The following is a 22913-nucleotide window of genomic DNA, read 5'->3' as shown; positions in this document are numbered from 1 at the left end:
AAAATTTCTCAGCTTCACTCAAAGACAGCAGCACCACAGACAATTTTTTTTCCCTGGCTTCAACAGGCTCCATGTGAGACTGTAGAAGAATGTGTGTACTACAATTTGCATGAAGAGTTGCAAACAGAAATCTTTGTGAAAGATTGTTGTATTGCTTGCTCACAAAGGATGAGAAACAAATTCACTTGAGAATTTCTGAACTGTGTTTAGCACATTTTCTTAAAAACATGTGATTTTCTGACTGACTGATTAAGTAATTGAGATGGGTTATGGGACCAAACAGCGAGGTCATCATTCCAGTGATTCCACAGTTACTCACCGAAGAAAGAGGGTCCGCTAGAAATGGACGGATCCAGCCAGAGGAGTTAAATTATAAAATAATGATGATTAAACACACACAATAAAAGGCATAAAAGGTGAGACCAAATCTAAAAACTGGATAAAGGGCAGTCTTCCCATGGAGGAGTGGTCATGGGGTCCCAGACCGAGAAGACATGTAGGAGGTCCCAACCACAATCACACTGCCCCTGCTCCAAGAGTAAAGCAAAGCCTCATATCTGGAAGTAAAAACCACTTTCACGGAGGAAACTGAGGACCAGTTCAAGCATCCATAAATTGTCTACTAACAGTAAATTTAAAGAATCAGGGAGACTATACTTAGAATAAAGGGCCAAAGAAGGGAACATTCCACCAATATGTGGGATACCATCAGTCTGGCTCCACAACCACACTGGGAGACGGTCGTTATGTAGGAGGAAACAATGGGCAAGCCTGGTATGACCAATGCATAGATGGCATAGAACAGTGGACTCCGTCTGGGAGGAGCAGAAGGAAGAGCAGCAAACTGCAGTAGATTCCTTGATTGTGTGGAGTTTATTATTATGAGCAGTAGCACACCATACGTCATTCCAGTTTTGAGCAAAGATCCTCATATCTGCAACTGGAATCATGAAAGGGAAACGGTCATCCAGTTCATTCCCTGGGATGCCCACTTGGGACTTAGAGAAAGACAACAGAACAGGTAGCACGGCCAAGGGCAGCGAGAAGGCCATGGATAGCAGAGATCAAAGGGTGGCGAGAGTAGCAATAGTCGATAGCCTGCAGGCTGCTCATTGAGTATGAACAAATTAAAACACTGTGGATGGTGGCCTGAGAAACAAAAAGGAGGGCTCTGTGAATGGCTAGAAGCTCTGCTGTGAACACACTACATGATCCCAGCAATAAATGGAGTTGTAAGCCAACAGGATGGCTGCTCAGACAAAAATGTTTAAATTTCTTCTTAGTCAAATTCTATAACTAAAACAACAACAAAATATTCTGAGACGTGAGATAATTTCCAGAGACTACATTAAAGTTGGAACTGGCTCAAGTCATCATAATGCTACTGGTTCACCTTGTATAATGATGAACCAGTGATGAGAGACATTAAACTGTATTTTTGTAATGTAACTATTTGACTTTAGTGAAGATGAGAAGCTTTGACACTCATGTATGTAGATTGTGCTTACATGTGGGGACTGTGATTATTATGAAACTCTGAATTATTTGGGGCACACAACATAGATGTCTTTAGGGTCATACTGAAGCCTGATTAAATTATTGTGGTTCAGTCGAGTAAATACATTAAAAATTGCACTAAAATAAAAGACGTGAAGGAGACATTCACATGCATGCACATGAAGTGATGTGCAATAAAAGTTTGCCCCATATCAGCTCTTAGAAAAATAGAACTAAAAATGGATGTGCCAGCTTCTCTCAAACACTGTAAACCCTCCAACGACTTGTTTAAGATGGAGTTTTGACAACTGGCAGACTTTTAAAATGCATACCAAACTTGTCAGCAGCTACTAGAGGGCAGGTCTCCACTGAAATTAACTGTCTGTCTCTCAGAATGTAACACACACTCAGTTAAAATTTGATGTATTGAAATACATACTTCACAAGTTCCATATACTGATAAGCCCTCTCAATGGAGTAAAAAGCATGTTTTAGAGGGCAATGGCTTGTACAGTGATACCACTTCATCCTCTCTCCATGACTGGAAAGAGGAGTGTCACAACCGAACAGCTGGTTTCACAGATGACAGCTTATTTCCTGACACTTCCAGCCACTCGTCCTCCCAATAATTTACATCCCAGTTAAACTGCAAAAGAATGGCTCACAGGGTTACAGCACATGTTATGGCAATATGTCCTCGACATGTTCCCTTGGCTGCAGAGACAGCTTTCTCCTATCCCTGGAATCACTGTCGTCTTAGTATCCTACAGAATACTACTTGCTGGGCTTGGTCACCAACATGCATAAAGGGGGTCCTGAAGCATCAGTATCATTTTATGGCTACATCTGTGAAATAATTGAGGGCACTGGAATAGATGAGAAAATTCTTCCTTCTACCTTATCTGCCCCAGCACCTCCACACAGCAAGAACAGCAATGAAATTTTATTTATTGTGTGTATTCAGTACAATCAGAAGAATACATTATTAAATTTGTATGTGATTTGCAGCCCTGCAACCAAAATCAGACCACAACTACCAGCCAATGCCCTGCCAGCTCAGCAGCATCAGCAAACATGGCTCTTACAACTGGCGCTTCCGCATTAGGAATGTCACATTGACTTCTGTTGCATGAGCGACCGACTGACCGACCTACCTATTATGCCACACCAGACCATCACCGCGCTCCAGATGTTTCGATGAGTCCTCGATACAGGGGGCCTTCTGCAGCTGTCAGCAAGTGGAAACAGGATTTAAACCAGCAGGACCAGCCCACCAGTAAATTGTCACAGCTGGGCCATCCAGTCATGCATATCTGAGTTGATCATTGTCTCATCTATGACTCTGCCTCCACTGGGCTGTGAACCAATGACTGCTGCCTGAGTATCCAACCAGGGCACCGTAACTCTGCCTCGCTGCCACACCACCACAACACAGCCACAAGCTGCCTGTGTGCTGTGGTAGCCGGGCTGCCGCTGCCGCTGCCACCTGTGGAAATTGCCTGCATCAGCATGGCCGTATCAATGTGATGGGGCCTGAGTATCACTTCCTGTCCTGTCCTAAAGCCTGGCTGTTTCAGATGTGCTGAACCATGTCTGTTCATTTTCATCAAAAAAATGTTCTATTACCTGACTGCCTTCTTTGCCCATTCTCTCCCCAACCTCCATACAGAACCACTCACCCACTACTACCCTGCAGTAAAAGCCTGTTACGGATGACTCTTGAGGTGGAAAAGACCTGGAGACATTGGAAGGTTTCTGCGTGATTATATAATTGTAAGACAGATTTTGGAAACATTTTAAGCTTTAAGACATTTCCAGGGGCAGATGTGGACCACAATTTATTGGTCATGAACTGCAGATTAAAACTAAAGAAATTGCAGAAAGGTAAGAAATTTAAGAGACAAGGCCTGGATAAGTTGAAAGAACCAGAGGTGTTTGAGAATTTTAGCGGGAACATTAGGTAACGACTGACTGAAACAGAGGGAAGGAATACAGTAGAAGACAAATGGGTAGCTTTTAGAAATGAAAGAGTGAAGGCATCAAATAGGTAAAAAAACAAAATCAAGATCAGGTAGTAACACAGGAGACACTGAATTTAACTGGTGAAAGGAGAAAATATAAAAATGTAGCAAATGAAGCAGGTGAAAGGAAATATAAGCATCTAAAAATGATACTGACAGAAAATGAAAAATGGCTTAGCAGGAATGACTAAAGTACAAATGGAAGGATATAGAACGACACATAACTAAGGAAAAGATAGATACCACCTACAGCAAAATTAAAGAGGCCTTTCTAGAAAAGAGAAGCAGTTATATGAACGTCAAGAGCTCAATTGGGAAACCAGAACCAAGCGAAGAAGAGAAAGCTGAAAGGAGAATGTAGAGCAACTATATACGGGAAATAAATTTGAAGGTAAAACTATAGAAAGGAAATATGAAGTAGATGAAGCTGAGATGACAGATGATAATGCGAGAAGAATTTGACAGAATCGAAAGAACTAATTCAAAACGAGGCCCCTGGAGTAGACGATATTCCTTCAGAACTACTGATGTCCTTAGGACAGCCAGCCATGACAAAACAATTCTATCTAGTATGCAAGCTGTATGAGACAGACCAACTACCCTCAGACTTCAAATAGAATGTAATTACAAAGAAAGTAGTTGCCGACAGGTGTGGATAACTATTAGTTTAATAGGTCATGTTTGCAAAATACTAATACGAATTCCTTACATAAGGATGGAAAGCATGGTACATGCTGATCTCTGAGAAGTTCAGTTCTGATTTCGGAGAAATGTAGGATCACATGAGGCAATACTGACCCTATGACTTATCTTAGAAGACAGGTTAAGGAAAAGCATACCTACATTTATGCATTAGTATATTTGGAGAAACCTTTTTACAATACACTCTTTGAAATGTTGAAGGTAGCAGGGAACACATGATTAATTATAACTTTTACAAAAACCAGGCAGTAGTTATAACAGTAAAAAGACATGAAAAGGAAGCAATGGTTAAGAGGAGAGTGAGACATGGTTATAGCCTATCCCTGATGTTACTCAATCTGTACACTGAACAAGCAGTAAAGAGAAGCAAAGGAAAATTCTGAGTAAGAATTAAAGTACAAGGAGAAGAAACAAACATTTTGAGGTTTGTCGATGACATCGTAACTCCATCAGAGACAGCAATTTGGAAGAGCACCTGAACGGGATGGACAGTGCCTTGTAAGAAGGTTATAAGGTTAACATAAACAAAAGGAAAGCAAGGATAATGAAATGGACTAGAGTTACATCAGATGATGCTGTGGGAATTAGATTCTAAAATGAGACAAAGTAGTAAAGTTTTGTTAATTGGGCAGCAGCACAACTGACAATGGCTGAAGTAGAGGATATAAAATGTGCACTGACAATGTCAAGGAAAGTATTTCCGAGACAAATTTGCTGACATCAAATATAGATTTAAGTGTTAGGAAGTCTTTTCTGAATTTGTCTGGAATATAGCTTTGTATGCAAGTGAAATGTGGGCAACAAAAGATTCAGACCAGAAGAGAACAGAAGCTTTCAAGACGTAGTAGTACAGAGAAGACCGTAAGGTAGATAATTTAACTATTGAGGAGATGCCAAATATAATTGGGGAGCAAAGAAATTTGTGGTGCAACCTGGCCAACATAGCTATTTGGTTTATAGAGCACATTCAGAGACATCAAGGGATTACAACTTTAGTACTGCATGGGAGTGTTGGAGTAAAAATTGTAGAGGGAGATAAAGAGATGAATACAATAAGCAGTTTCAAAAGGATATCAGTGGGTGGGTGGGTGGGGGGAGGGGAGGGATAAGAGGGGGGCCAAACAGTGAGGTCATTGGTCCCATGATCCTAGGTAGCAGAAACTAAGGGAACAACAACAACAACAACAACAACAACAACAACAGCAGCAGCAGCAGCAGCAGCAGCAGCACAACTCTGTCACTGGGAAAGGAAAATGGGTTGGTTGGTTGATTGATTGATTTAAATGAGGGGGGGGAGGGGAGGGGAGAAGGGACCAAACTGTGAGGTCATCGGTCCCTTGTTCCCTGTAAAATAATTACACAAGGGAAAGAAGAAAAGAAAGGAGACATACAGCACAACAACAGGAGAAAGAAGGAACCAGAAGAACGACAGAAGGACAACCAACACTACCATGGACAAAACAGCAAAAGAAACCCACAGAGAGAAGTAAAAAACAGGTAGAAGGGGTAAAAACAAGAGAGCAGATTGATGATCGTGGCTAGCTGACCACGAGAATAAAAAGGAAAAGCCAGCCACTCTGCGACATATTAAAACACCCACCCTAAAAACATTAGAGTGGAGAAAACAAAGGGACAAAGGACAAGCACTAAAACTTATACAGAATGATAAAACCCACAGTCACATATAAAATGTAAAACTAAATTAGCCGATGAGGCATTGTCAGCTAAAAATTAATGGCAACGAGTCCGGTAACTCAAGAGTCTATTGCAGGGCAGTCAAAGAAGGACAGCTCACTAAGATATGGGCCACCGTCATCCGGGCGCCACACTGACACTAAGGTGGGTCATCAACGCACAGGAGGTAGCCGTGTGACACCCAAGTGTCACTGATGCAGAGCTGGCAGAGGACCACAGAGTCCCTGCGACAGGCCCGCATGGAGGACTGTCACACATTCATAGTCTCCTTAATGGCACGCAGTTTGTTGTGCAAGCTGAATTAATGCCATTTCGTCTCCCAAAACCACAAAACCTTGCAGCGTAGTACTGAATGCAGGTCAGCTGCACAGAAGCTGATCCCCATAAGCGGTTTCCGCATAGCCTCTTTGGCCAGCCTGTCGGCAAGTTCGTTGCCTGAGATTCTGACATGACCTGGCGTCCAGACAAACACCACTGAAAGACTGGACTGTTCCTCCTGGATGGTCGCTACCAAAGAACGATGAGGTTAGCACTGGTCACTAGCTTGTAGGCTGCTCATGGAGTCAGTACACAGAGGAAACGACTCCCCAGGGCATGAACGGATGTGCTCAAGAGCACGAGATATAGCCACCAGCTCTGCAGTGAAAAAACTGCAGCCATCAGACAAGGACTGCTGTTCAATACATCCTCCGTGAACATATGAGAAGCCAACATGACCATCAGCCATCGAGCTGTCGGTGTAAACCACTTCGTGGCCTCGGTACATGTCAAGAATCAAAAGGAAGTGGCAGCAGAGAGCCACGGGATTAACTGAGTCCTCAGGGCCATGTGAAAGGTCCAGGCAAAGCTGCGGCCTGGGTGTACACCATGGAGGTGTATGTGAATGGACTTCTAGTATGGGTGGTAAAGGCAAGGACTCTAGTTTGGAAAGAAGGGATCGGACATGAATTGCAATTGGAAGCTCTGACCGGGGCTGCCAATGTGGGAGATGAACCGCCATGGGTGGAAAAAGGAGACGGTGATTCGGATGTGCAGGAGAACTACGAACGTGTGCAACATAACTGGCCAGCACTTTTGCATGCCTAACATGCAGTGGAGGAACTCCAGCCTCCACAAGGACGCTGGTCACTGGACTCGTCCTAAAAGCTCCTGTCGCTAGGTGAACACCACAGCGGTGCACTGGGTCGAGTAAATGCAACTCTGAGGGTGCCGCCGAACCATAAACCAGACTCCCATAGTCAAGGTGGGATTGAACAAGGGCTCTGTAGAATTACAGCAGCGTAGAGCAACCTGCAACCCAGTGGTGTTGCTCAGGCAGTGGAGGGCATTGAGATGCTGCAAGCATTTCCACTTAAGCTGACGAAGGTGAGGAAGCCAAGTCAATTAGGCATTGAAAACCAGTACTAAGAATTGATATGTCTTGAGTGGATCATCATTGAGGTAAAGTTCTGGTTCTGGACGAACGGTACGATGCCGACGGAAGTGCATAACACACAATTTGTGGCCAAAAACTGGAAAACGTGGGCTAGAGCCCATGACTGCACCTTGTGGATGGCTCCCTGTAGGCACGGCTCAGCAACACCAGTACTGGTGGAGCAGTACAAAATGCAGAAGTCGTCTGCATACATAGAAGGTGAGACAGACAGCCCTACAGCTGCTGCTAGACCATTAATGGCCACTAAAAGTAGACACACAATCAATACAGAGCCTGCGGGACCCCATTCTCCTGGATATAGGGGAACTATAGGAAGCACCAACTTAGATGCACAAAGTATGAAGCAAGAGGAAATGCTGGATAAAAATCACGAGTCGGCCTTGGAGACCCCACTCATATAATGTGGCAAGGATATGATGCTGCCAGGTCATGTCATACGTTTTTCGCAAATAAAAAAAGACAACAACCAGGTGTTGGCATCTTGAAAAGGCTGTTCAGATGAGACACTAGGGACAAAAGATTATCAGTGGTAGAGCGACCCTGGCGAAAGCTGCCCTGACATGGAGCCAGTAGGCCACGTGACTCCAGGATCCAACCCAACCACCAACACACCATATGTTCCAGCAGCTTACAAACAATGTTGGTGAAGCTGACGGGCCAATAGCTATCCCCATCAAGCGGGTTTTTACTGGGTTTGAGCACCGGAATGACGGTGTTCTCCCGCCATTGCGATGGAAATACACCATCGCAGCAGATCTGGTTGAAGATGACGAGGAGACATCGCTTGCAGTCAGATGAGAGATGTTTAATCATCTGACTGTGGATCCGATCTGGCCCAGGAGCCGTGTCGGGGCAATGTGCATGGGCACTGAGGAGGTCCCACTCTATGAATGGGGCATTATAGGGCTCACTGTGCCATGTAGTGAACAAGAGGACTTTCCCTTCCATCCGCTGTTTTAGAGTGCGAAAGGCTGGGGGGTAATTCTCCGACACAGAGGCTCGAGCATAGTGCTCAGCAAAGTGCTCGGCAATCGCGTTTGCGTCGGTAGATAACACGCCATTTATGGTAACACCGGGGACAGCTGTTGGGGCCTAGTACCCGAAAAGACATTTAATCTTTGCCCAGACTTGGTAAGGTGACGTGTGGCAACCAATGGTGGAGATTATCTCTCCCAACACGCCTTCTTCTATTGTCTGATAAGCTGGCGAACATGGGCACAGAACCGTTTAAAGGCTATGAGGTGCTCTAGGGAAGGGTGCTGCTTATGCCACTGTAGAGCTCGCCGACGCTCCTTAATTGCTTCAGCGACTTCCAGTGACCACCAAGGGACTGCCTTACCTCTTGGGCACCCTAAATAGCGAGGGATCGCGTTTTCTGCCGCAGACACAATTGTGCTGGTCACCTGCTCAACCATCAATCGATGTTACCGTGTGGGGGGAGATTCAGCGGTGACAGAAGAGGTGAAAGTTCCCCGGTCCGCCTTGTTTATATCCCATCTGGTCAGACGTCCGTGGACCTGATGCCGGGGCAGTGACAGGAAGATGGGGCAACGGTCACTACCATACAGGTCATCATGTGCTCTGCAGTAGATAGATGGGAGAAGTCCTGAGCTGCAGATTAATAAATCAATGGCCAAGTAACCACCATGAGCCACACTGAAATGTGTGGCGGCTCCAGTATTTAAGAGGCAGAGATCCAACTGAGACAGTAAGGTTTCGACATCTCTGCCAGCAAGCACGGTGCCACCCCACAAGGGGTTATGGGAGTTAAAATTTCCCAAACGTAGGAAAGGTTTAGGGAGTTGATCAATCAGTGCAATTAATACATTCACGTGTACTGCACCGTCTGGAGGAAGATATACATTGCAGACAGTTATTTCCTGCATCAGGCTTATTCTGACAGCCACAACTTCAATAGGAGTTTGAAGGGGCACAGGTACACTGCATACTGAGTTCAGAACATAGATACAAACTCCACCTGACACACTATTATAGTCACTACGCTTCTTGTAATATCACCTATAGCCGTGGAGGGCAGGGGCCCACATTGCCATGAACCAGGTTACCTGGAGAGAGATGCAGAAAGCAGGTGCACAGCTTAACACATGACATAGCTCAGCCAGGCAGTGGAAAAAACTGCCGCAAATCCACTGGAGGATGATGACATCATGAGACTGGGAATACATGGAACATTCAATGAGGCAGTTTACACTGCACGGTCACCTGCAGCCACTGGCTTTTTGCCTGAGCATTCTATATCCATTGTGTCTGAAGGTCCAGTGAAATCTAAGTCCTCAGCGGACGCCAGAATCTCCACCTCATCTGCAGACAATTTCCACCTCATCTGCAGACACAGAGGTTGTAGGTAGCGGTAATGTGGGGGCCACCACAATTCCCTTGGTCTTTACAACCTTCTTTTTGGATTTCTCTCACTTGTCCTTGGGTTTCCCTGGATGGGAGGACTTCACTGATTCAGTCTCTGGGACTGACAATGAGCGTGAAGCTGTACGACCAGCTGCTCTTGGGCTCTTCAGCCACTCGGGGTGTCGTCTTTCTCACTAGCAGGAAACTGAGAATGTAGTGATCCAAGGGACCCCTTCCTAGACAGAGGAGCTGAGGAAGACTTACGTTTCTCCAGCTCAGAAGGGGGGGGGGGGATGGGGGGAGGGGGGGGGGACTGATATCCCCAATGGTTCGGGGGAGAGTTGCTCCTGAAGTAGGTGGTGCGGAAGCAACATGGGGGGGAAGTGCCCCCCACCATCAAGAGGGCAGCTGTAGTCTTCTGGTTCCGATAGGTGACAGGAATGTGAGGAACTGATGGGGCGACAACTGCTCTTGTAGCTGCGGCATAAGAGCTCGTAGCCACAGGATGTCAGCGCTCAAATTTCCTCTTAGCCTCAGCATAGGTCAGTCGGTCGAATGTCTTGTACTCCATGATTTTCCTTTCTTTCTGGAGAATCCTACAGTCAGGCGAGCAAGGCTAATGGTGCTCTCTGCAGTTGACACAGATGGGAGGCAGAGTACATGGAGTATTGGGATGTGATGGACGTCCACAATTTTGACATGTAACACTGGAAGTACAGCGGGAAGACATATGGCCGAACTTCCAGCACTTAAAGCACTGCATCAGGGGATGGATATATGGCTTTACATCACAGCGGTAGACCATCACCTTTACCTTCTCGGGTAATGTGTCACCCTCGAAGGCCAAGACGAAAGCACCAGTGGCAACTTAATTATCCCTCTGACTGCGATGGACACGCCGGACGAAATGATCTCCTCATCACTCTAAACTGGCATACAGCTCGTCATCAGACTGCAAAAGAAGGTCCCTGTGGAATATGATACCCTGTACCATATTTAAGCTCTTATGGGGCGTGATGATAACAAACATCCCGCAACTTGTCACAAGTGAGTAATGCCCATGACTGGGCGGAGGATGCTGTTTTTATCAAGACTGACCCAGAGCGCATTTTGGAAAAGTCCTTCACCTCCCCAAACTTGTCCTCCACATGCTCCACAAAAAACTGAGACTTCATGGACATGAAAGATTCCCCATCAACTCTCGTACAAACGAGGTACTGGGGCGAATAAGCTTCACTGTCATCCTTAGCCTGGCATTCCTCCCATGGTGTGGCCAGGGAGGGGAATGATTTGGGGTCATTTCTTAGCACTGAAGTTAGACATTGCCCACTTAGAGACTACTGGGGGCAGACCACCAGCATGAGATGACGTATTATGCTTCAAGGCATGTCATCCGCCCTGGTACCACCCACTCCGACTAGGGGCACTCCCCACAGGCGCCACCTAGCCTCAGCAAGGGCCACCTGGCAGGATGGCCATTGCCGGGAGTCCCGATGCCCCAGGGAGATGGGCATCTACTCCTTGGCATATGTGGGGCGTCAACGTCGCAGGCATCAGCAGAGCAATCCCAGTGTTGTCAGGGGCCTACAACCAACTGGGTACATGACGGCCCCACCACACAGTCATCATCGGTGCAGAAAGCGACACTGCATAGTGCATGGTGGAAATCGCACCCAGGAAGATGTCCTCACACAACAGATGGAGAATGAGTGGGACTGCAATGCGACAACGAAGGGTGGGGGAGAGATGAGAGTAAGGGTGGGAGGTGGGGGGTGTTCTCAGAGCATACGCTCACAAGGCACCAGCACTGTTCCTGACCCATCCCAGTGCCCACACTGTACCTTACTCAGGCACAACAGGGACAACACTGGAGTAAGAAGGCACAAGGAAAGAGGAAATAAAATGTCACAAAAAAGCGGACAAAATGTAGTGAGAGGCGGGGGGGGGGGGGGGGGGGGGGGGGAGGGCAGGGGACCTGGCCAGCATGGAGGTAAGGCTGAAAGCCTCCAAAACCCCTAAATCTGGGAGAACAAACCACTTTTGTGAAGAAGAAGAGTGACAAGGAGAGTGGGAGCACATATTTAGTTTTAATGGCAGTCCAACAAAATATGGATCATTGTGAGTGGGGACCTCGCAAATACAAAGGCAGGTGGGGGGCAGCTCATTATGTAGTAAAAAGCCGTGGGCCAATCTGGTATGGCTGATACAAAGACGGCAGAGGATGGCAGTTTCCCACTGGTAGAGGTGGAAGGAAGAATGCCATGTGCTGAGAGTCCCCTTAATTGCACAAAATTCATTGTATACCCCACCTTTGAAGAGTCAGGCGATGACTCAGCAAAAGGAATTTGAAACAGACACAAATCCACACCTGGAGGGGTCACAGAGAACCGAGGAAGGGGTTTGGGGAATAGATGGATGGGTGGTTGGATGGTTAAAGGGACCTAACTACTACATCACCAGTCCCTTTTTTCTCAGACAGGCATGTCTATATGACTGTATAATACAGATAGTCTGCCACACGAAACCCAGGAGAAGAAAACCCCAAGGTCTATATCAAAGGTCAACAAAGCTGAGATACAGGACAAAAAGAAGAAAAAGAGACAGAGGATGAAAGTCACGCAAGGTGCCCAATCTAGGAAGCAAGAGGGAGCCACTGAAAGCAGGGTGCAGTGAGGGGACATACACCCCTAACCCCACCGCTTACCAGAGGTATTCCACTCAGAAATTGCATAGGGTAGACTAGCAACACAGACTGGGCATGAGAAGCACACAGAGAGAGAGAAGATAAAGAAGACTAACAAATAACAGAAGAGAAAATAAGAAGAGTAAAAGCACAGATAGGGTGACGACTGGGCTGGACCACCAAGCTCAGACAGCTACAGCCCAATCTGGGCGGAGGATGCAACAAAAGTGTTCTACCAATGGCAGTGGGGTGAGTCCTTGTGACAGAGCAGATGACCAATGTGGAGCTGGCAAAGGACGGTAGCTTCCTTGCAAAAGTAAACTGATTGTTGTGAATATCAAGAGTACCAACCAACAAGAAACAATCTTGCATTGTTGTAGAGATGAGAAATACGAAATCCTACTAAGGGAAATTTTCTATAGCTTGGAAGCCTAAGGGGGGGGGGGGGGGGGGGGGTGTTTGTTGGACCCATAATAAGTTTATTTATTTTTTCTTTCAAAGCAGGAATTTTCTATAAAATATATTGACACTAACATTTCATAAAATAGCCTACAAATAACAACTCAAAAGGAATATGTAGTATGAAAGTTACTGAAAGTTACTTGGGCAAAATCAGGGGACAAAAAAATTGTGGGTTCAACGAACCTCCCCCCCTCCCCCCTTAGGCGTCCTAGGGTTAACAGAGAAAAATGGTGTGACTTACTGAGTGATAACTGTCCACCTCTAGAGAGTGCTTACCTGGTTTCAGTACTGGGACAATGATGCTTTATCACCATTACCATGGGAACTCACCCTCACTCCAAATGCAGTTAAAGATGGCAAGGATAGGACTGACAATCCACCGGTAGGTGCTTGGTCATTTGGTTGGGGATGTGGTCCAGTCCTAGGGCTAGGCAGAGAAGAGTTGAACGATCTGCGTCCCAAGAGGTGTGGTCAAGGAAGCAAAGGACAGAGTTTATGCAAACAGCCATTCTTCATAAAGCAGATATGGGGGCAATCAAGTAAGCTTGTTGTCAAAAAGGAGACCCAAGAAATGAGACTGGGGGGGGGGGGGGCATGGTCAGGTGTTGGGCATAGAGAGAGAGCTCCAGGTCAGGATGAACCATACTGCAGCGACACATGCACCACCTGCAATTTAAGAGAGAACAGAAAAACGTGTGATAGAATCCATGCAGAAGCAAGCTGGATGGCACCCTGGAGCTGTTGCTCTGCAGAGGCCACCAAGTGGGGACTAGCCGAGACACATATCATCCACATACAGAGCCGGGGTGACCAATAGAGAGAAGGAAAACGAAAGGACACTTAATATGAAAACCTGTGGAATGCCATTCTTCTGGTCCGAGGAGAGTTCACAATGGTCCCAGTCTGAACTTGTAATGACCATGGATACAGGAACTGGGGAATGAAAATTGGGAGGTGGCCCCCAAACACGTCACTTGTGGAGTGTAAGGAAGACGTGATTGCATTAAGCTCTGTCTTCGGCTGTACAAAGCTCGAAGAAAGCTGCAACGAGATGATGGCACTAAATAAAGACCTGCTGAACAGTGATTTCCACCTGAAGCAGATGATCAATCAGAGACCATCCTTTAGGAAAGCAACACTCGCAGGACAACAGGTCCGGTAATTTGAGGACCGAACAAGAGCCCTGAAGCCACCACCCCTTCAAATAACTTGCAGGGCACATTGATCAGACTAACTGGTCGATAATTATCAAGGGACAACAGACTTTTACCGGGCTTACGGACAGGTACCACAATATTTACCCTCCACTGAGAGGGAAAAACACCTAGGAGCCATAGTTAAACACCCAGAGGAGGTACTGTTGTCATGGAGGATTGTGACGTTGAAACAAATGATTATGAATATGATCAGGGCCATGGGTTGAACTATGGGAAGAGGGTAGGGCCAGAAGTAGTTCACATTCAGTAGAAAGTTTATTGTAGGATTCCACATAACAAGTGTAAAAACATAAATGGAAGCTTTAGCCCACTGTTTCCAGAGGAAGAAGCTGGCCAGTAAAGAGGATGATACAGATGTCATCACAAAATGGGTTGCAAAGTGTTCTGTGAGAACCAATTGATCTGCACAAAGGCCAACCTGGGGGCCCAGACCCAGGATGGAGGAAAGACACTGGCAACCTCAGAGGGCGTGCAGCATGGCTCACGCCCATGACAAGGGGACAGAAAAAACTTAGTGAGAAGACAAAGCATTGCTCTGTTAAAGGTAATATGACCAGCCAAGGACAGGTAAGACTAAAGGCATTGCAAGGCTCGACAGCCATCACAGTTGGTGATGACAATTTCCGTGCACCACCACGAAACTGGGAGGGGGCGAAAGGGGCCAACTGAGTGGCAGACAGCAATGCTGGCAGCATGAACAATCTTATTGCACCCATCACAAATGACTTCAATACAACCTGACAAAGAAGGTGTGAACATGAACTGAGTGGTATATAGAGGCCAATCGGCACAATGGGAAGCCTAGTGGGGTGACTTGGTTATCGGGAGATGGGTAGGGAATGAGAGAAACAATGGGAAGTGGCCCCTATTGCAGAGTTCATCATGCAGTGACCAGTGTAATGATTGGAGAAGGGGAGGGCAAGTGAGTGAAAGATTAATGGCATACAACCCACACAGGGTGAAGGGCATTAAAATCTGCAAGAGGAGGAAGGGAGGGAGCGGCGAGTTCCTGAAAGAAGGCAATCGGGGCAGTGGGCTTAGGTGGCTTCTCAGGAGGGAGACAGATCTACAAAAGGGGGATCCATGCACTAACAACATCTGTATGGACAAACATGCAAATGCCACCAGGAGCCCTAGGTTCTGACAGAAAGCTCTAAACCCACAAAGGGTCAGTGAGTGAGCATCAGTAAAACGAGATCCCTGTAGAATGATACAAGCTGCAGAAACAAAAGACTGCTACTCCAGAAGGTAATGGTAGAATGGTAGTATCTGTTACAATTCTATTGCATAAGCACGGAATGGGGATCGAAATGGAAGGTGAATGGGCCAAAGTCAGTCCTGCCGGCAGGTCATTATCAATCACCAAGGTCAGAGCATCACCCAAAAATGAGAGGTCAAAATCAGGTTGTGTGTGGAAGGGGGTGGGGTGGTGGTGGGGGGGGAGAGGGAGAGGGAGAGAGAGGGGGAGGGGGAGAGAGGGGGGAGGGGGAGGGGGAGGGGGAGGGGGAGAGAGAGAGAGAGAGAGAGAGAGAGAGAGAGAGAGAGAGAGAGAGAGAGCACGCTTCAGCAAGATCTGGAACGGAGAAAGCTGGTGACTTTGGGGGGGCACAGACTGTGGGAGGAGGGTTCCATCATTGACAGATGCTTAGAAGGAGGACACTTCCTGACCAGGTAGGGGGAGCGGCACACAGAGGAGAGGATGTGGGACTGTAGGGAAGGGGGAGAGGAAGGACATAATAGAGACAAAGTCAAACATCATAGACACAGGGTGAAGACAGTCATATTTCTGACAAGCCTCGATGTAGGATAAATGATCAAGGGACTTGTACTCCTCCATGTTCTTTTCCTTCGTATAAACTGGGCAATCCGGCAAGTGTGGGGAGTGATTGTGGTGGTGATTGATGTACATGGGCTGCAGAACACAGAGGTTCACCTCATGGACTGGGCATCCACATTCACAGGACATTGTACAACAGGGAGACATGTGCCCGAAACACAAATACCAAAAATACCTCAAAGGTACCTGGGTGTACAATGTACAGCAATAAACTGTAACCTTGACATGTAGGTTCTCCTCAGAACCTCTATACACTGATTCACCCATCATGATGCTGTACGCAGAATCTGAACTCACCTCTAAAAAGACTACATGGTGCCATTGCTGTGACCAGTTTTGTTGTTGTTGTTTTTGTTGTTGTTTATGGGTATGCCACTGTTTACACCCCTACCACTACTGTTGTCTGAAGGGAAGCTGTGAAATGGCGGCTGTGCTTACAGTCCACAATACTCCAGACTTCACCACTGTCCGTGTGGATGTCTGTCTTGCTCCAAACAGGCCCAGTTTGTGATTCGAGCAAAGCATGTGCCATGGTCGTATACTCCTGCTCAGCCGAGTGCACAATATGTCTGTCACACTGGGCGCTAGGTGCATGGGGTCTTCGAGATACTAGATGATGCTGAGTATGGCCCTCCTGAACCTATTGATTCCATATTCACATAACAGACACACGATTTTTAATATACCTGCAGTAATATCACTGAGTGTCAAACAACATTCTCAATATGTCACAATCCTACAGCAATATAGTTCTGAAACATTTTTATGTTTCTCCTTCTTACATGAGATCTAACATGAGCTTCTCAAAAACAACCAACTTTCCTACCTAACTTACATGGTTGCACTGAAATCCTGATAATCTGCCTATCCAAATATGCAGTACATTTCTTGCCAATTTGAATGTCGTCTTCATGGTGATGCATTTTAAAGGCCAGCACCACATTTTCAACACCAGTTTCTAAAAGACAGCCCTTTGCACAAATCACAATGGGTCTCGTTGCTCTCAAGTAGTAATTAGAGATTTGTTCCATAGGTGAGTGAGCAGTAGTATGGTGTACAAGTAACTGCGGAACTGTAAAGCCTTTTATGCTTGCCACACCATGAGGATTTGCCACCTGACAGAGTAGCGGTTCCCGAGCTTTAGCACAGATTCTGTGAATGGACTGATCCTAAAGGCTCCACTGCCCAGCCTGATTCCCTAATGGTGAATCACATCCAGAATCTGCAAGTATGGAGGTCGAGCAGACACACACTATTTAACAAGCAAGCTACGGTTGAAAAAAAATGCTCCATAAAATTGGAGCAGACATACTGTCTTCTCCACATACTTGGTGGCTTATACTTTCAAAATACTGAGTGCTTTGAGAGACAAATCGGATGCCTCCCGTGTTCCAACCGGCATAATTTTTCAACAAATATGAGTCTTAGGAACCTGACATAATTTTTTAAATTTAAACCAAAGTCAAACTCTATGAAATTTCCAAATCTCAAGGTTTGTACATCAACTACAATTCTTGTTGTAATCTCTGTCCAGTGTAACCACCTATGACCACCTACCCCCACCTAACTTCTGCTAATTCATACTGTTTTGAAGGTATGGCTAAATGCAAAAATGGATGAATTTTTGGAGTGGGGAAAGGGACTAACCATTGAGGCCATTATCCTTTTTTCTTCCTTTAATAATCAAAGCCTGAACGTTTCCAGAGAGGGAAAGAAAAAGAATGGCCTGCCAATTTTATGTTTTTGGTGTCATCTGCGGCACACATATTGGCTGAAGGTGCACGCCACAGAATGTGGAAAAAGGACGTAGGACTATGGTAACAAGTTTAAAAGTACTGTCTACAGACCACTCTCTCTAATAGAACTTAAGACCATATTTACCACTTGGATTCTGCAGTGTAACAGTGTAGAAAGGGTTGCCAAGCTTCAGTGTTTGTTGCCAAGCAGTGAAATTGGGCCTACCAGGACATGGGCCACCAATAAAGGAGTGTAACTAGACAATGGAGTGCAATCTCTTGCCTGAGGATGTGACCATGATTCAACCACTTATGGCTGATACATAATCAGCAAACATGATGTATTCCCACTGAGAAGGGCAAAGGGAAGATCACTGTGTGGCTATGGATCTCTTTATGGTATGCTGCTTTCCAAAAACTACTCAAATGTTTTACCGGTTAATTTGTGTTCGTTCTCCATCATCCTCCTGAACTTAACATACATTAGCTTATCATTCTGTTCTTCCCCAATTAGCATCCTTTATATTCTTATTTTGTCTAAACAGCAACAGTAACCGAAGCAGGGAACTATCAGAATTACACAAGATAGCAATACTATATTAGGCTCCTACTAATGTTACTTTGATGTTCAATAAAAGAGAGAGAACCACAGTACACTTCAGCTCTCAAGATCATAACAGTGAGAGTATGTGAATGATCTCCTCTACCATCCCCCCCCCCCCCCCCTCCACCCATTATTTGTGTGGAAATTTAAAAAGCAGAGCTAACAACGCTACCAGCATGACGACAAATTACTTCCAGTTTAACTTTACTCATAACAGTTTTCTATATTAGTGATGAACTAAGATCCATCTAAAACAATAAAATGATTTGTCATTTTATTAGTTATCCCATATCAGATTTGTTCATGAATCAATGAACTCCAACAGTTTTATCCAAAACCATGTGCACCAACAACAGGGAAAGCACAGTGTATTAATACATTCCTACTCAAAAGTTTAATAGTTTTCCAAATGAAATTACATTCATTCTTGAAGTAAGAAACTTAAGTAAAAATGTAAATAAACACTAAATTTTCAAATGAACATAATTAGCATCAGAAAAGGATACAGGACTTCATGTAGCTGTATTTTATGTCTGAAAGTTCTTCAACTGCAACATCAACTGAACAACCAATAAAAGCTGTAAGTATGCCAATTAGAAAGAATATTATCCATCTAGCCACATTTTTTTTCACAACAAACTTATATCCTTTTCTTCTTTCTTCATCAAGAAGCAGATAGTTTTCACAGATATCATAGTCAAGACTCTAAAAATAAATGAATAAAATAAGTAACTAGAACACAAACATCAGGGATTGTTTACACACAGACAGACAGAAGGTCAAAATATTTAGGATTATTTGTGGATGTTAGAATCTCTTTAATCATATGATAAATAAAATATCAAGACAAGATCTAGTGAGCATCTTACAATGCCAGTTATGGCTACTAGGACTGAGAAATAACTGTTTTAAACATTATGATGCACACAGATTTTATATCTAATTGTGAAACCAAACTTGTCTTATGAAACGTATTCATAAAAATCAACCAACTGTCATTTAATTTTCAAATTAATTATTGAACATACACTGATCAAACTTCAATAATGGAAAGTCCTGATAAAACGTTAACAGCATCGCATTCCTATCCCATGCACCTACTGACTCCTCCTCCTCCTCCTCCTCCTCCTCCTCCTCTCCTCCTCCTCCTCCTCCTCCTCCTCCCCCCCCCCCTTCCCCAACAGTCCCTCCCACTCTCCACCACCTTTCTCTGCTTGCCAGGCATTAACCTGAACAAAACACTTCATACCAACTGGGCAAATTATCCATCTTGCTGGTCAAAGACCTCAAACCTGATGTCCTTCACATCCTGTCACACAACCAGAAACCCACCTCTACCAACCTGATTTTCACACTTTGTTTCCCACTTCCAGCATATTTCCTATTCAAAGCAAACAGTAGACACTATCAGACTCCAGCAACTCACAATCCCAGTCTCCATCCTGTCCTAAATCTCTCATCCACTTCCCTCACTGATCCAGAGACCGCCATTCCTTCAAAAGACGTAGCCTTCAGTCCCTATATCCAAATTCAATCACAATGCCATAATAAAAAATCTTTCACTCACCTGTAACCTAAATTCGAAATACAATTTAGCTGCCCATCTGAAAATCACAACCAACAGAGCAAGCATCACACCCAGCCTAGAACTGTTCCAACACAAATCTCAACCTCTATCTTTCCCCAAGACTGGACACAATAGCCCCATTAGGAATTCCTCACTTATAGCACCCTTACCAAATCTCCCTTGGAAGCACTACCAAAACTCCAAACCTTACTCAAACTAAGTCGCTATCTACCTGTGACCTGAAGGTAGGCTGCTCAATCATCAACCTCTCTGTGGACAAATGTTCTATTACTGTTGCGCTTTACCACAGAGGGTACGTGGCAGAGGAACTTCGTCAGTTCTTTTATACATCAACACACAAAACTACTTTAATGACCCAATCCTATTCAGACTGATCTGCAGAAAACCCCCCACAACCTAATTCAGGGATGCTCAATCTTTTTAGGCTTGAGATCAATTATATGCAGTTTATTCAATTTACAGATCTACAGACTTAAAAATTCATAAAATTTTAAGCACAAAACAACACTGTAGCCAAAATTAATATTTTTTGTTACACAGAATACATAAAATGTAATTTCTCTCCATAAAACTTGTAGGCTTACTACTCAATTTTTAGGATATTACAAACATGAAAAAAATTAAAATATACAGTACCATAAATGCTAACAAAAAGTTTAGTGAGCTACATGGCTTTGCATATCTTTGACAAGCTTTTATAATCTAGTGAATAGTTTGTCAGAGCCAACCGTACAAAGACAAAGACGAGGATCACTTAACTATTTCTACACTTAGATTTCACCATATCCACCATTGAAATCACTGTCTCAAAATAGATAAGGTGATCCACAGATGATAAAACATATGACACTTTTACAATTTTAGGGTAAATTTTTACACACACTGATTTCCAAAAGTTGTCTTCATTGTTTTCTGACTTATTGAAATGTCATTTTGACATTAATTATTTCAAGTTCAGCCTCACTACAAGAGAAAACAGTACTCATTTTACTTTAAATACCTTCCACATTCAATTTATAGAAAGGCCGAGCAACGAAAGCTACAACAGGTTCCACTGAACTGAAATCTGAAAACTGGTTTTCAAACATTGTCTTCAGTGGTGTCAGGTTGGTCATATACTTCCTTGCAGCTTCTTGATCCAATGATGTTTGCTGATCTGACTGTATTTGAGGAAAGTGTTTCATGTTGGATTTCTGTTATTGTGGTATTCAAAGATCAAGTTTTTTGATAAACACTTAACAGAAGATTTAATACTTATGACAGTTTGATTTTTTCCTTCAACTTTTTTGTTTAACTCATGTAGTTAACTGTCACATCAGTTACAAATGCCAGATCCAAAAACTAGCTCAAATCATACAGTTGTGAGTAATCTTCCTCCATTTTGACACAAAAAATTTTATCACTTGCAGAAGTTTCCTAAATCTTTTTATAACCATGCCCTACTGAGCCACTGAACTTTGGTGTGGAACAGCAAGTATCCATACTGGCTATTCAATTATTCTAATAGCACTCTACACTTTATTCTCTGTTGTGACTGTGAGCAAACTGAATTCACATTTTTGTGACAATACTCTTAACATCGGTCATTTTGAAAATACAGCCACAAAGCATTTGTTCATGATAAATAAAATGATACTTAAAGGAAGGCGGAAAGAGATTTGTCACTCGCACACAAGATAATAAACCCTTTGTGTTCACCTACCATGCAATGTGCTCCAGCAGTAGTAATAGACACAAGTTCCTGAATTGGCAAATCATATTCAGAAATGGGGGATTGTAAAAATCTTCTCCTCATCTAGTGTCTTTCTAGGTCAAAATTCTAAGTAAGTCATCTTTTACAGTGAAATCAGAAAATATCAATCTCTCAAAAATCATAACTTGAGGTGAATCTGCTACATCTACTGACTCATCTAACTGCAATGAGAACCACCTCCGGAAAGGCAACTCACTCACCCTTCACAACCTTTCCAGCAAACCTCAACCACCTCTCATTGCACACAAACCCAGTCTCTCCCATCTACTCAGTCTCCCACTTCCAGCTCCACTCCCTCCAAAACCTCAAAATTCCAATCAACACAATCTGGCACCACAACACCCTAATTCAATAGTTAACCTTTCCTCCAAACCTCTCTCCCAATCCGAAACCTCTGTCCTATCCAAAGGCCTCACCTTCAGCCCCACTCCCAGATTCAACCAAACAGCCCTCGTCAAAGATTTACTGTCCTACACTCGGACTCTCTGCTGGAAGTATCACTTTGCCACGAAGAAAAATGATCCTAATCCTACCCCTAATGATCCAACTCCCCAAGACACTATCCAAATTGAACCCTGCCTGGAACAGTTCCGTCCTCCGTCACAGCGGGACCCACCTCCTCTTCCTCAAAATCACCCTCTCCAAACCTTCCAGGAATTTCTGACTTCCAGCCTTGCCTCTCAATCCTCCTTAAAAAACCTTAATCCTACTCCCAACATCACCACTGCTGAAGCCCAGGCTATCCGTGATCTGAAGGCTGACCGGTCCATCGTCATTCTTCCGGCGGACAAGGGTTCCACGACCGTGGTACTTGATCGTCGGGAGTATGTGGCTGAGGGACTGCGTCAGCTTTCAGACAACACCACATACAAAGTTTGCCAAGGTAATCCCATTCCTGATGTCCAGGCGGAGCTTCAAGGAATCCTCAGAACCTTAGGCCCCCTACAAAACCTTTCACCTGACTCCATCAACCTCCTGACCCCACCGACACTCCGCACCCCTACCTTCTACCTTCTTCCTAAAATTCTCAAACCCAATCATCCCGGCCGCCCCATTGTAGCTGGTTACCAAGCCCCCACAGAACGTATCTCTGCCTACGTAGATCAACACCTTCAACCCATTACGTGCAGTCTCCCATCCTTCATCTAAGACACCAACCACTTTCTCGAACGCCTGGAATCCTTACCCAATCCGTTACCCCCAGAAACCATCCTTGTAACCATTGATGCCACTTCCTTATACACAAATATCCCACACGTCCAGGGCCTCGCTGCGATGGAGCACTTCCTTTCACGCCGATCACCTGCCACCCTACCTAA

At 44.7% G+C, this 22913-nt stretch overlaps 1 protein-coding gene across 1 annotated transcript in view; it reads right to left on the bottom strand.

Annotated features, from left to right (window-relative positions):
- LOC126236453 (H(+)/Cl(-) exchange transporter 7) overlaps positions 1–22913 on the bottom strand; it is a 255269-nt gene that overhangs the window by 159372 nt on the left and 72984 nt on the right. The window contains exon 3 of the mRNA XM_049945772.1: positions 18760–18958. Within this exon, the coding sequence (XP_049801729.1) occupies positions 18760–18958 (199 nt within the window). The remainder of the gene's footprint in view (positions 1–18759; positions 18959–22913) is intronic.

This window comes from Schistocerca nitens, chromosome 2, assembly GCF_023898315.1.
Source record: "Schistocerca nitens isolate TAMUIC-IGC-003100 chromosome 2, iqSchNite1.1, whole genome shotgun sequence".
NCBI classification, from domain to species: Eukaryota; Metazoa; Arthropoda; class Insecta; order Orthoptera; family Acrididae; genus Schistocerca; species Schistocerca nitens.
The sequence above is the reverse complement of the archived record's forward strand: the minus strand, read 5'-3'. Positions and strand labels throughout refer to the sequence as shown.